This window comes from Lissotriton vulgaris, chromosome 7 (genome assembly GCF_964263255.1).
Source record: "Lissotriton vulgaris chromosome 7, aLisVul1.2, whole genome shotgun sequence".
Classification (NCBI taxonomy): domain Eukaryota; kingdom Metazoa; phylum Chordata; class Amphibia; order Caudata; family Salamandridae; genus Lissotriton; species Lissotriton vulgaris.
The window spans coordinates 478,602,826-478,616,337 of NC_141695.1; the positions used below are offsets into that span (position 1 = coordinate 478,602,826).

General features: G+C 44.3%; 1 protein-coding gene across 1 annotated transcript in view; it reads right to left on the reverse strand.

Moving 5' to 3' along the window:
* Positions 1-13,512, reverse strand: part of LOC147701912 (cytosolic phospholipase A2 gamma-like) — a 956,977-nt gene that overhangs the window by 184,311 nt on the left and 759,154 nt on the right. The window contains exon 15 of the mRNA XM_086930542.1: positions 1,407-1,543. Coding sequence (XP_086786668.1) covers positions 1,407-1,543 — 137 coding nt within the window. The remainder of the gene's footprint in view (positions 1-1,406; positions 1,544-13,512) is intronic.

The following is a 13,512-nucleotide window of genomic DNA, read 5'->3' on the forward strand; positions in this document are numbered from 1 at the left end:
CAATTGCTTCTATTTGACTTTTGGTCACATGGGCCCCAGAAGGGTCACACAGTATATCATCAGTAAGAAATCATAGTGCCCTGTTTCTGGTGCAGGATTCACTCATGTCTCTCCCACTATGGGTTATTGTCTTTGCACCATGCAGTATCTTTCTCTTACCTTCACAATGGCCAGTCTTGTAATGATGATTCTCAGGGTGGAATGGGGTGAGAGGTTCTGTCTGTTTGGCTTTTTATTATTAGAGCAGCTCCAATTCCCTCCTGCAACAGGTATTTTTCAGCGCAGGCTGTTGCCTGGGGCAGCATATTGTGGGTGCTTCACCCTAGGAGTTCTCCATTAATGGAGGCACCAAGCACCATCTTGGAGCTGCTGTGTTGTTCTTTTCAGGGACCCATCTCCTCTGTCCTTCAAAGGGTTTCTGTCTCTGTATACCCCACCAGGAATGATGCACATAGAGGTCTTCCTACTCCCCTTGCTAGAGGCTCTGGGTTCCATCTTAAAGTTGCGATTGATAATTTTGAATTTGCCAAGTGGATCCATCAATGCATCTTGTGTCTTTGACACCTCAGACATAGGTAGTCATTGGGGATTGCACAGTGCTGGGGATGTGGGTGGTTCAACAGAAAACTATGACGCATTCACAAAGTAGGCTTTCCATTATCCTAGCTGCGTGGCCATCTCAAAATTTTTCAGAGGGCGCAAAGCTTTTTTTCTGTAATAGTGGGCCTTTGACAAGTTTCAGTATTGAGATTCAAATTTAATTTACAATGGTATTTTAGCATCTCAAAACTATTCTGGTTTCACTTCACTTATTAGTTGTGGATATAAATCCTCAATGACCTCCTAATGAAGCCAGTACATTTCATTGAGCTTCAATTACATTTTTGTCTTTGTAAAACAAAAAACACACTGTAACTGATTCATAAAGACCATTCACACTCGTAATGGAGGATCCACAGTCATGGTGGTATCTGCTCACTGGTGGTGGGATCTCCACATTGCAGTTCCTCATTGTGGAGATGCAACCAGGAGTATGGAGATCCCACCACAAATGCGGAGCCTTCGCCACGAGTGCAGAGACTTTTTGTGAATCAGGCCCACTGTGCCTACAAAGTGTAATTGAAACATATCAACTTTGACTTTAATTATCATGCACAATCTATGTAAATACAGGCTCAATTAAAGGTACAGAGGACTGTTTTAGCTCCCACTGCCCCTGTTCAGTGGAATTCTTGACTTTGCTTCCGGAGGTACAGGGATGTGGGATAAAAGAAAAGAAATTACATTTTCAGTGCAAGGAGGGGATTGAGCTATGAATAGGAATGATGCATGGCAAAAAGAAAGAAAAAAGAAGATACAAACAGACTATGTGCAAAATGTACTGTCAAATAATACTCTATATTTACCATAAAAGGATCCAGTGGCCAGCAATCAAAGTTGAGTATACATGTTGTGTTACGTGGACTTTGGAATGCCAGTGGGAAAGGAGTCATCATGCCTACTCCAGAATCCATTAGGTAGATTTTTGAAGGCTCGTTAATTGCTTAGGGATAAGAACAACATGAAAAAATAAATCACAATATGATTTTATAGTGTTGGTATGATGCAATATTGATCTACCAATGAGTCTGTGAATTCAGAAAGTGCAATAAAGTGTATCCATTATTAACGAGGCACAAAACAATTCAATGGGAGTGTGTATGTTTTTAAGGCTCAATAGCTAACTTGCAACTTGGTTTCATTCATTTATCATAAAAAAACGATTCTAGCTCAGAGACATAGGGGTTGGGAGTGGGACTGTCTGCCATAGGTGCACCCGTCCCGCCCACCCTAATAGGATGCCCCCGCCACACTGGCGGGTGCATCCTGGTACATTAACATTGCGGATGTTGCTGCTGGCTGCAGCACCTTACTCAATGTTGAAATCCCAAGTTGTGTATTGCCATGCACAAAGTGTCAGGCATGGCACGGTGCCTGCCACCTTGTGCATATGGGCCCCCGAAGGCATATCCCCTATGCCTTTCCATGGCGGAGTCTCTGCCATGGAAAGGCATACCCACCGCAACCATCATATTGTGGGCTTTTTCCGCCCGGCCGGCAATCGTGACGATTGCTGACCAGGGAAAAGCGGCGGACGGACTTTCCGTCCACCGCGGAACCCCCGCCATAGTATTATGACAGCGGGTAAATTATGTTGTGATGGCAGGCGGATCGCCACCACCGGCCGTGTGGTGGAGATCCGCCCGCCATCATAATGAACCTCATAGTTCTCTGCCTTTTTTGTCATATAGTTACATAATTAGATCCTCTGTAAATCTGTTTAGGCATTAAACTATGCACTGAATTCAAAGTCAAAATAATTGCTGTTGTGGCACCTAAAATAATATTTTATTGGTGCACAGCGAACAACTGTTCACCATACCTTCATGGCCTAGGGTCCCCAAACAGTTTGTGCCAATGCTTTCTGCTATTGGCATATGATGATGGTCACAGTATAATATGTGTTGCTTAAGTTGTATGCATTTGGGTAGTGTATGTTTAGTACATATTGTCACACAATGTTTAATTCTTATTTTAGGGGTTATGATTTTCAGTATGGATACTCATAAGTATGACTATAATCACATGGAATACATCACACACTGCCCCAGTTATAAAAAATAAATTTTTATCATGGTAGCCCTGTGAAACAGTGCAGGCAGAAAGAGATGTATAGAAGTCCAGAGGGATTGTTTCTCCACCATTAAGTACTCCACCAAATACCTAACTGGGGTCTCACACACAGAGCCTGGCCTTGTAGGAAAACAGCAGCCCCACACTAAACTGGTATGCAATAGAGCACTGCACCTGTCTCAATGTCAAACTTTTAGTTGCTCAATATAAATAACAAAGACTTACGGTCTGATTATGATTTTGGGTGGAAAGCCATTCGACAGCTAGTCAGAGGCTTTCTGCCTGACATCAATGGTTTTGCTCCGACCGCCGTATTACAATACATGCTGTCAGAGGAAAACCATAGGGGGATTCCACCCCACTTCTAATGGGCTCACAGAGCCCACTGGGGCGGCAGGCAGAATTGTAATCCCATAATGATTGTGGAGCCAGTCCTAAATGTTTTAATGTTCCCAAGCTATTTTAACAGAAATGGCACAGAATGCCACTCTATTACACCTTGGGCAAAGACAAGCGACTTGGGAGGTCTTTTATGGAGCTATCCCCTGCTCCAAAAAGGCTCCTACTCCTTTACATGTACCTGCAGATATGACTAATAATAAAGATGATTCGAACATTTACAAGACTAGCTCAAACTGTTCTAAGGCTATACACACATTCTTACTCACAAAACCATGGGAATGTACAAGGACCAAAAGACTCCATGTTAAGAGAACACCTCTTCTTCTGCAGTAAATCATACATTCTGGAATTATTATTTCTGTTTCTGTTCAAATGAACAAATCACAATGAAACAACTGAAAATGATGATTTGTAAAAGCAAAAACCAGAAATGGAAATGTTGTATCTCAGTAGCATAGACCCATCTAATATTTAGGGTGCTTTCATCAAAGCAGAAACATTTGCATAGGGCCCCTATGAAGTGACCAACACACTATAATTGAGAAGCTTCATTCAAATCTCATGGCAGATGTAAAAAAAAAACAAGGACTTGATTTAGCTCTGTCAGGATCACTGAGGACAATATCTCTGACATCCGGAGGGCCTTGATGACAACTCTTTACATTGACAGGAACTGCTGTAATGGTGGTTCCTATCTATGCACTAAAAAACATTTGAAAGGCCGTAGTCAGATATGCTGGTCATCTAGCAAACTTTAACAAAAATGATTGTTTTCTAAAGCAAGCTCCCAAAGTAGGAGTTTGGTTTTGAAAAACTAAAAAATTAATGGTCCTAGATGCTGGGAAATTTCTCAGAGGGTGATGAGGTCATTATTTTTGTTCCTTTCCCTTACTGCCATGTTTTACTCTAAATACGGTAGATGGTATGAAGTCCTTTCTTCAAATGCAAGTGCTATGTCATGCCATCAAAGGAAGTATTCTGTTAAGAAGTCACAAGTGAAGGACTGGGAGTATAATTAATTGAACTAATTGTCACTGGAATATGAATGCATTGTCCCCTTATATTTGATAAAGACATATAGGCATCAAAGACATAGAAGAAAGCAAACTCTCAGATGTTTTTATTCATTCACATTACTAAAATTATTGTAAGAAGTAAGACAGTGAGAGCCCAATTCACAAAGGTACATAGGTGTAGTGAAGTTACGAGTACGGAGACTCCACACTTGTGGTAGAGTCTGTGAACTCTTGGAGGAATCTCCGCATGGCGCACTCTCTGAAGTGCGCCATGCAGAGATTCAACCCCAAGTGCAAAGACTCCACATTCATAACTTCACTATACGTAAGTACCTTGGTGCCTCGGGTCCTGAATAAATAGTGACATTTTGTTACCTCTATTCTTGAGACCTACTGATCGATCATTTCACAATTCCACTTTAATACTCATTGTGATAAACCACAACTTGCTTGCCCCCATTTTGACTACTGAAGTAGAGTATTGATTGATTGACTACTAGATGCTGATTTTCTGACTCTGATTGTGCCTTGGGCTCTGCTAACCAGACCTAGTGCTTGTGCTCTGCTTAAAAGTACATAGTATGTAGGTATAACTACAATTGGTACTGACAAGCTAACTGTAAGTCCCTTGTATATGGTAGAGCATGTAGATTTAAAGTTCTAGCAGATTTAATGCACTTACGTATGCACTGCTATGCTGCCTGTTGTCACTTTAAAAGCCAGCAATGCTTTGCAGGCTGCTTTTAAAAATAAATTATATGCAAATTCGACTTTGGAATTAAAGCTACTTTACATGTAAGTCACCCCTAAGGTCTCCACTATGTGCCCTAGGGGAAGGGTGCCTTGTAACTTTAAGTACGGACAGTATAAAAGTTGTTTTATATGCCCTGGTGAGGGAAAAACGGTCAAATGTTTTGTCTCCATTATAGAACAATGGCTCCATAGGCTAACCAGGGATTCATTTATTAAAGTATAACTCGTGAAAGAAAGGAGCTAACATATACTCCATAGTATCAGAAATGGTAGTTAGAATACATCCAACAACTTGCCACTGTTAGATTTATTAAAACAATCACTGACAAGAAGTTATAGAACTTTCTTTTCTGTAAGTCAAAATCCAGCCTTCCAGCAGCCCTGCTCAGCTTGGTCATTCTCTGCCAGGCTGAGCCAAGCTGTCTTAATAAGGTGTGAAGGGGGAGAACTGCAAGCTGCATTGAAAAAGGCAAGATGGGGGTAGAGTGGCCAAACAGGTCTTCAATGAGGGATTAAAAGTTTAGTGCAGTACAAACTCACGTCCACACCCTGGACCCCCACCGCCAGACGGGAGCCCCAATAATTAGATTAGTGAAGAGGCTGGAAGTGGAGCGTTAGGGAAACGTAGCCACACCAGTGGATTAGCTTAGCCAGTCTAATATTCCAGTAGAGCATTTTTCCATTTTGGATTTTGGAAGAATATTGCTTGCTGGGTCAAGAATATGCCAAACCTTGGAAGAAGTGGTCATACACCTCGGTGGCACCCTGTATCCCATTGGTCAGGGATGCCCCTGCTTGAATCTCAGGAACTGTGAATAAAAATGGGAGTGTTGCACAGTAACTTACATCCCTGCATGGAATAATCAAGAGAGGAAGGACTGCCCTGCTGGAACCCCTGTTCTGTACCACAAGAAGACTGCACCTGCTGCACACTTTGGAACTGCACCATTAACAATTTGCCTTGCTTCAGAAAGTTGAAGGAGTAAACTTTCTGAAAGCAACATGTTAAAAGAGCTCCACCTGCATCATCTCCACCAAGAACAAATGAGCTGGACTGAATCCAGTGAAATGTAAAGGATTTGGAGAGGTGCATTGTGGGAAACAAAGTCTCAACATACCAAGGACCATCTCTGAGCTTCCAGACCCTTTAATTGATGTTTTGAACACTTTGGGGCAGATTTACAATTACTGGTGCATCCCTGCATATCGGCAGGGATGCGCCAGTAATTGTGCGCCGCAGCTCCGCCAACTTTGATGCGCCGCATTTACAATGCGGCACACCATGGGGCAAAAACGGCACAGATGCGTCACGCATCTGTGCCGTAAAAGCGGCGCATTTCTGGAGTTGCTTCGCAAGCGCGACGCAGCTCAAGCAATGATCAGGGGGGCCCTATGTGCACAATGCTGCGTCAATCCTTACGCCTGCTTCAAGCAGGCACAGGATTTGACGCAGCATGGGCCCAAAAGTGACTGAGTGAAATCTTGTAGATTTCACTCAGCCACTTTTGGGAGGCGTTCCTGTGCAGGAACGCCTCCCACTGCGATGGTACACCTCTTCTGGCGCAGGGCTTTACAACGTGACGCATCTGGGAGATGCGCCAAGTTGTAAATACCCCACACCATGGCGCATCTTTTTCGCCGCCGCTGCGTCACTAACAGTGCCGTAAATGCCGGCGCAGGGGGCTTGCAAATCTGCCCCTTTGAATTCACAAGAGGAACTTCAGGAGGAAGTTCCATAAGTTGACAAGGAGCATTGTGGGGTTTGTAGTCCAGACCCCAAGAGGCACACCAGAGCATCTAAGCCCTTTGCTGGTGCGTGGACTCCTTTTCTGTATCAAGAAACACTTCCGGAAGGAAGTGTACATCGTAGGTGGCATGAACTGTGGATTTTGTCCCAGTCTGGTGTGATCATGTTTTAACCCTTTGAGCGCTCTTTGCTTTTAAGCACAGGATTCACTTTTAGTCTTCAAAAATTCATATTTCTGGTTACTTACCTTGGATTTGTGTAGTTTTGGGGTCCTTTTTATCTTAAATATAACCTATTTTTATAAATTGGTGTTGTTTTTTTATTGTGTATTGTGTCTTGCTTATTTAGTGTAATGGTGTTTTTAAATGCTTTACACACCTGTCCCTAAGTTAAACCTGCATGCCTATTGCCAGCTACTAAGGATTGATCAAGGGAAACATTTATAGAGACCTTGACAGAGCCTTCAATTATGATTGTGGCCTAATTACCAGTGGTAATTCTATACTTATCTCTTCTAATAATCCACTTTCCTACACACTTTTTCCAGACAGTGGATGTGGTTCTCCCATTGAAGTTTCCAAACTGAGTTGGAGTGTTTCTTTTTCAAATATCAGTTTCTGTCTACAACTCAGACAGAGCCTTTGCGCTAGATGATAGCTTTCACAGCAATAACAATAGTGCTGGATACAAGCATAAGTATCCAAAACAAGGAAACAATTAAGCACCTGTCTGGGCGTCATCAGACAGGTGGCCCTGATAAGAAACTTACTTTGACACCCTCAACAAGAGAAACCTTAGATCTACCCCTTACTTCTATCATCTACCCTATGTTGTTGTTCAGGAAGAACTAATAAGCAGCCCTTTGCTATAAAGAGCCTCACAGAATGTTTTGGGTAGCCTTTTCACCATTCTCACATTCTTCTGGGTCTTTTACCTCTACCCACAAGGATGCAGGTAATACATTATCTCTGTGTATGTAAGCTGTATCTACTTTCCATCATGCCATGCAAAATCCATCCCTCGGGGGCATGCACAAAGACTTTCATCACACAAGGAGTGTTACTACTAAGCACTTAGGTGCAGATTTACTGAGGACTGAATTACCCTTGAATCAAGCAATGCGACACAAGGCAAAACAAGCCCTTAAATGGATTTTGCAAGCCATGCAAAGCCACCTTGCATGGCTCTGCATAGCTTAGTAAACCCAGAGTAACTCAATCCAGCGCAAAACAACAGCCTTGCATTACCCTGTGTAGAGCTTTACTTGGTGTGAACGTTGGCGTGCTCATGCATACACCCATGAATTTTGATGCAATCCCAGATTTATTTCCCTTCTCTATGCGTGTTGCATTCTGCAGCATACATAGAAAGAGAAAACTGTCTCATTGTTTTTGTTTAAGAAGGGTCCTCTTCCTGCATAAAACAATCCTACTTGTAATGCAAGCACCCTTGCACCATGGTGCAAGGATGCCTGTGTTGGTGTGATGCAGCATGCAGTGCAACAGTATAGTGTGATAGCAGAAATATGTCCTAGCTCAGTGGATATGTGACATTCCTGCTCTCTCCCTGTCACACATTGTAGTGCAAGTCGTCTTTCTGCCTTGAATTGCATGACTTACTTAGTAAACCTGCCCTTGCTACATAGCCACCTCACATACACACATCAAAATGTCAATGCAAAGATGATGACACAAAGATCTGGGGGTAACACCGAATCCTTCATTGAGCCATCTGAGATGATCTATTCGGAACTGCTATTACCTCCTCTTCTGCTCATCAGAGGCTTCTTATGATCTTGAACTTTCCGTTGCTGATTGCCTTTGATCCATTTTTTCCTGACTTCAGGAACCTGGGTTTCTTACACCCTTTCTGCCATCCTTCCAAACCACACTAATTTCAATCCATCCACCTTTAACCTCCTTGGCTAAATTCCAGTCCCTGTGCCCTCAGATGCACCCTCAGACTACAATGCCAGCATCAGACTGCATCTTCAACACACAGAGGTCAGTGTGTAACAGTCCTGGCTTTTTATTTACTTTGCACACTCTGGTTCTTCAGTATATACTTAACAGATCTATACATGGGTTGAAGAGGTGGGGGATTTTATAGATTGGAAATATAGAAAGCCTGAATAAGAACCATTTGCAAATGGTTGGTTTTGGTCACATTGTTCTCTTTGTTCTTGTCCTGTTGGCTGTAGTTGCCAGGCCATCTCCTCTTTATTCTTCATGTTGTGTTCTCCTGGTCTTTCTCACTATCAGTCTGGTTTGCCTAGTATTGGCCTTCCTAATCCTGGTCTTTCCAGTCCATGTTCTCTTCCAGGTTATATGCCAATTAGACCTTTTTTCTGGTTCCTCTGGTTTGGACCTTTGTATGCCTAAACCTTTTTGTTGTGATCCTTCTGGACATTCAGGTCCCTTCAGACACACTTCGCCTAGCTCTTTCTTATCTTTAATGATCATATTGACCCTCATTCATTTAACCTGGTCCTTCTGATCCTTTTCACCTTTCTCATCTGATTCCCAGTAAATCAGATCCTGGTCCTGCCGCCCCCTTGGTCTACCTAGCCTCTTGTGTCCTGGCACTCCTAGGCCTTGTCCCATTGGCTGGTATTTCTGCTTTTGATCATCCTGGTCCTCCTGGACCTGTGCATTGTCCCGTTGGTCCTTCTGGCACTACAGTCAATGGCAGTCTGTACTGGTTCTCTTTGTTTGGGTCCTTCTGAGCATCATGATTTTGGTTTTGGTTCTGGTCTCTCTGGACATCCAAGTCCATTCCACTTAATCTTCCAGCCTCACTGGCTGTTCTGGGTGTTCTGGGCCTCCTGATATTCCTCACCCTGGTCAGGCTTCCCCAGGTCCTGGTCTTTCTGTTCCATTTGGCACTCTGGCCTTTGGTCCTGTAGTCATTATCCCCCTGGCACTCCTAAGCTTGTTCCTAGTCCTATTGGTGCATATCCTTCTAATATTCCTTGCTCTGGTCTGAGACCTGCTATTTGTGATCCTCCTGATATTCTTTGTCCAGCTCCCTCGTCTTTCTTACTTATTCAGCCATGGCCCTACTGGCCTAGATCCTGTCTTCCTGTATTTGGTTCTGATCATCTTGTCTCTGGTCTTCCTGCTTCTTGTCCTCATGATGCTACACAAACTCACCATAGTTCTTCTTTAGCTGGTCTTCATGGTCTTGGCCATCCTGCTCCTAGCCCTGTGGCTGGACCACCAGGCTATGATAATCCTGGTCATGATCTTCCTTGTCCTCTTTACCCTGGCCCTCCCGGTCCTGGTATTCAAAGTACTGAACCTCTTTGCCCTAATCTTCCTAGTCCCATTAGTCCTTTGTTTATTGATTAGAACATTTCCTTCTAGCTCTGGCTGCCCGTGTACCTCTTCTCAGCTACCTGGCACTTATGGCTATGGTCATGCTACTCTTGTTTTTTATAGTCCTTCTCTTTCTCGAAATTCTGTGCCCATTGTCCCCAATCCTCTTATTCTTGTTTCTTACAGTTTGGGTTCTCCTGAACTTAGTTCTCCTGGACCTGACCCATCTGCTATCATAGTCTAGGTCACCTTTGAAGGACTGGGTTCTTTAAGACCCAGCGGTGCCAGGGCACAACACCTGAAACCTTTGTGGGTAACCTGCTCCGGCGTACGAATGACAGAGACACGGGACACTTCCTTCGGCGTCAAAGATTCAAGGTTTATTTGCTGCAGGGAACACAGATATCACGACAAGTACAACTCGTGCAACTTGGGGAGACTGCTTCAAATTGGTTCTGTGGATCGCTCCTTTTATACAGTTTTTACCCATAGGACAACATGGTACACAAAGGTTTACAACCCGGTTCCCACCATTATCCCCCAGAGGGGTCGCTTTGGTCACTTTGATACACATAAGGTCCGGAACATAAGTGCGGAAACATTTGGCGGTTCCCAACTGTAAAAACCCATCTTCCCAACATTAGTGCATTCCAATCAGCAGTAAACAGATCGAAATAGGAACAAAGACAGGTGCAGAGGAAGACGGAGACAGTGGGGAAATCGGAAAGGGTGTAAAAGGGGAGGTATCGGGAAACACGAGATACAGGCATCAAAGGGACGTGCCTAATGAGATGCACGGCTGAGACAATAAACCGGCACGGCGAGATGAGCCTCGAGCGGGGCCATCTGCCTTACAGCATCATCCCCCTCGTCATAAAGACACTTTTAAAGGACATGTGTCTTCCGCAAATATCTTGGGAGTCCCAGGGTCGCGAAGCGGACAGCGTCCGTTCGCTGGCTACTTAAGGGCAAGAGACAAAATGGATGCCGTATCTAAGATGGAACCCGTGGGTACAGATGAAAAACCCACATAACAAACAAACGGTTTAAGTTAGCACAGCGAAACTGCGCACACTTACTAAACTCGTCATTTGCGGTTCATAGATACCAGACTCGACCATATTCGTGCGAGTCGAAAACACCACTTACAATTGTCACGGAACCTCAGACGCTCCTTTTGCCCTCATGTAGGCAAGCACTAGTCGGAATCATATTCGATATTCATCAGACCATCGAGATGTTGCTGCAGCATAGCTCTGTCCAACCGAGTCCCCTTGGTCACAGGTGGCTGTCTCATACACGTTGTAGCACAAAGGCCACATAAGGCAGGACCGCACTGCACACAAAGGCAACATGTGAACAGGAACACCACAACAACTCCGATGATCATCAGAATCTTCCAACCCCAAGTCGACATCAGGCCCCAAAACCACCCAAGTAGCGTCCAATCCACTACATCCACGTGTATGGATTCGGAGATCTTATGCAACCTCGAGATGGCTTGATAGACAGTTGGAGCGTTATCTGGAATTAAAATGCAGCAGCTCGAATGGATCACCTTACATACCCAACCTCGATCTACTAAGATGACATCTAAAACCATACGGTTTTGTAACGTCATAAGTCTATCCGCCTGAAGTTCAGTGGTGATATTACCAAGGGCACTGGCAGTAATATTAGCTGTCGATTCTACCACTCGAGTCAACTGTCTCAGGTTCCTACTATTAACCATAGGTCCCCAAAGCGGGAGGAAACCCTTGAAAAAGTCTCCTGCCTCTTGACCGGCAGTATCCTCTTCGCTAATTACGCCTCGCACAACTCTAGTCTTATGATAATCGGCATCTGCAGTGAACGTCGGAGGCAACAAATTTGCAATGAAGCATGAGCCCATGAAGTCAGCGGGCAACCATGCGTATGCACGATCATAACAGATAAAGTATGTACCCTTGGCAGCCAGAAACACAGGGGACGAGAACATCGGCAGAATGTAATTTTCAGTGCAAGCACTTGCTCCAAGTCGGGCTTGCGATCTTCGGCCACGACCCATGAGACAAAAATTACCAATGTGGGGTACGACCCATATCGGAGGCGAGCTTTTAAGCTGCTTTTCACTGGTGAACACACTATATTCACCTCTACTTAGGACCCTATAGGCTTGTATCTCTTCTTCGGGAATAAGCGAGGGATCATAGATATCGCTATCTAGGTCCTCTATTGCTATCGACAAAGGTTTTTGATACGAGGTAGGACCAGAGTAGGGAGAACGTGGTTCTCGAATGGGGTGGAAACCCAGTGCGCTTCGAAACATTGTCTGAAATGCTCGAGCAGACCCTTGGGAACTATACGGTAACACCAGATATGGAATTCCCTTATCCGTAGTATGTGGCATCAACCCACACACCCAACAATTAGTAGTGTTAACCACTAACTGATGCTGATGAAGGAGCTGAATAAAGGAATTGTTGCGGAATTCTACACGTCTAGCCTGTTCGTGTTCGGGTAACATATGAAAGGAATGAGGAGAAACAGTGGAAGTAAGTGTAGGGTCAGGGGTAGGAGTAGGTGTAGCAGAAGGTAAGAAGTAAGACATCGTGTAATACACTCCACCCGCCAATAATGAAGAAGCAGTCAAAAACAATACGAATATTTGGAATATAAAACATTTGGTACGGCTAAGTTGCTGCAGCTTGAATCTATGAGCCTGAGCTCCTTCCAAATCATTCAGCTTCGAGAATGCCATTCCCTACGACCGTCCGCAACGTTTCTTGACGCACTTCGTTCTGTGTAGCAATAGTCAGTCCCTAGGAGTTCCCAGGAACCGACGGCCTTTAACCTAGCGTCAAGACCTACTATCCAGAAGGAAGTACGCGCGCGGCCCTACGGCCTTCAATGCACAATATATATGTATGCAAAAACAATATCTCTCAGCTGTGGAAGCAAAAAAAGTGTAAGGAACAAAACTCAATGAATATGTACAAAATAATTACAATGGTACGAATGTTCAAACTGATCACGGAAAACGGGATAATGCAGTTGTCAATACAGCAAAGCAGGATCTTTTATTAGTCTTTAGTGCTAGATCGTAAAAAGTATCGAGTTTTCCCAGGACGTGTCTGTTCGTCAAACAAAGGATCCGTTGGAGGGACAGCGTCCTGTTGATCAGCTGAATGTTTCGTTCTCGAGTCTTTTGCTGACAATTGTTCAACAATGTCTCTCTGCTGCACTGAGGATTCTCCGACAGGTTGTGCGTCGCTAAAAGGTACAAACGCCGGCAATCCTTCGGTTTCAGTTGATGCAATGCCTGTCCTCACCCACGAGTCTGCTGGCAACGGGATGGGGACTTTTTTTGTGTGGGTGGCGTGCACCCAATTCTTCCGCCCCTCAAGACGTACCGCAGTTCTCGTGGCAAGGAGGACCTGATAGGGTCCGGTAAACCTCGGGTCCAAGTTTTTCTTGCGCGAAAAGTTCCGCGTCACCACCCAATCTCCGGGCTGGAGCTGGTGGCCTGGACCCTCCGTCTGCGTCGGCAATGCTTCGTGAACCTGTTGGTGAATTAACCTCAGTTTAGCAGTCAAGTCATGAAGATAATCGATCAACATTGGGT